This window comes from Rattus rattus, chromosome 17 (assembly GCF_011064425.1).
Source record: "Rattus rattus isolate New Zealand chromosome 17, Rrattus_CSIRO_v1, whole genome shotgun sequence".
Taxonomy (NCBI): Eukaryota; Metazoa; Chordata; class Mammalia; order Rodentia; family Muridae; genus Rattus; species Rattus rattus.
The window spans coordinates 27112809-27114335 of record NC_046170.1 but is presented as its reverse complement, the minus strand read 5'-3'; the positions used below and the strand labels follow the sequence as shown (position 1 = coordinate 27114335).

Below are 1527 nucleotides of genomic sequence, written 5' to 3'. Positions count from 1 at the left end.
GTCAGTGCTCTTAACCACTGAGCCATCTCTCCAGCCCCCCCCCCTCTTTTTTAAAGATTTCTATTTATTTTATTGCTCTCCGTGTGTATACTACATTTATGTGTGTGCCCTCAGAGGTTAGAAAAGGTCATCCAATCCCTTAGAACTGCAGTGACACGTGAACCCCTCCGTATGGGTGCTGGGCACCAAGCTGGGTTCTCTGAAAGAACAGAAAATCTTAACCATTGAGCCAGCTCTCTAGCCCCAGATCAACTTCTGGTGCCTGCTTACAGTGCAGACTCACTCCCGTGCCTTACCTCTGTGTTCCGTGTCTCTCCAGAGTGGCATTCTGCGCTTCTGTGGCTTCCAGGTCTTAGAACCTCAACTGGTGTACAGCATCGGCCACACCCCACCGGATGCCCGCGTGCAGGTCCTGGAAGGGTGGAAGAAGCGTCTGGAGACTGTCTGGGAGGAGTCCCCACTCTACTTTGCTCCAAGCAGCTTGTTTGACCTAAACTTCCAGGCAGGATTCTTACTGAAAAAAGAGGTTCAAGAGGAGCAAAAAAAGAACAAGTTTGGCCTTTCTGTGGGCCATCACTTGGGCAAGTCCATTCCAGCCGACAATCAGATCAAAGCTAGAAAATAAGGTTTTCCCTACCATGTAGTTAGACCCAGGTTTCTTTTGCCCCAGTTTGCCTGGCTTGCTTTCAGTTTTTGCCTTTGTTCCACAAGGATAGGAAAAGGAGGAGGCTCGCCTCATGCATTTTTGGATAGTTCCGCCACGGCTGTGACAGCGAAATGAACGAGGTCAGATTAGGGGCCTCAGGTGGCCTGGGATATGAATCAGGGAGAGGTGTAGCAGCGAGCGGGGAAAATACTCTTCTAGGTCTTTTATACACTATAAGCTTTTTTCTTCGGGCTAGCCCCGGCTAGATGGCATCCAATCCTCCCTCCACTTGTTGCTATTAGTTACCTCTCTGTGTTTAGGGCAGGAGGGAATTGCTCAAACAATGGCTGAGGGACTGACTTGTTTAGCACTTAGCTAGAGCCTGTTTATGATCCATCCTGGTTTCAATTACTGTGCAGTGACTGACAAGCCTCGGGGGATTGCTCTCCAGCTCTTCTCTGCCTTGCACACAGCACACCCAGGTCCTGGGAAATGAATACAAAAACAGGTCTCATTCTTGCTATTCTTTCTTTGTGTGTGTGTGTGTGTGTGTGTGTGTGTGTGTGTGTGTGTGTGTGTGTGGAAATAAATGGATATTTCACAAGTCAGAGGGCGGTGCGTGCGTTTGAGCCCTTCAATACTTAACAACAGCCCCCTCCTGAGCTGGCGCGATGACTCAGCAGCTAAGAGCCCTTGAGCTCTTGCAGGAAACCCACCTAAAGGCTAACTGCTGTTTCTAACTCCAGTTCTAAAGAACCCAGCGCCCTCTCCTGGTTTCTTCAGGCACTGCATGCAGGCGGTGCACAGACAACACGCGAGCTGAAAAATGGGTAGACACATACAAATAAATCCTGAACGCCAAAATGAAAACCAGTAGCCTT

The 1527-nt window shown here is 49.3% G+C and overlaps 1 protein-coding gene across 1 annotated transcript in view; it reads left to right on the top strand.

The window, feature by feature from the left end:
- Positions 1 to 1159, top strand: part of Nqo1 (NAD(P)H quinone dehydrogenase 1) — a 16044-nt gene extending 14885 nt beyond the window's left edge. Inside the window, exon 6 of the mRNA XM_032887917.1 lies at positions 320 to 1159. Coding sequence (XP_032743808.1) covers positions 320 to 625 — 306 coding nt within the window. The 3' untranslated portion in view covers positions 626 to 1159. The remainder of the gene's footprint in view (positions 1 to 319) is intronic.
- Positions 1160 to 1527: the final 368 nt, after the last annotated feature.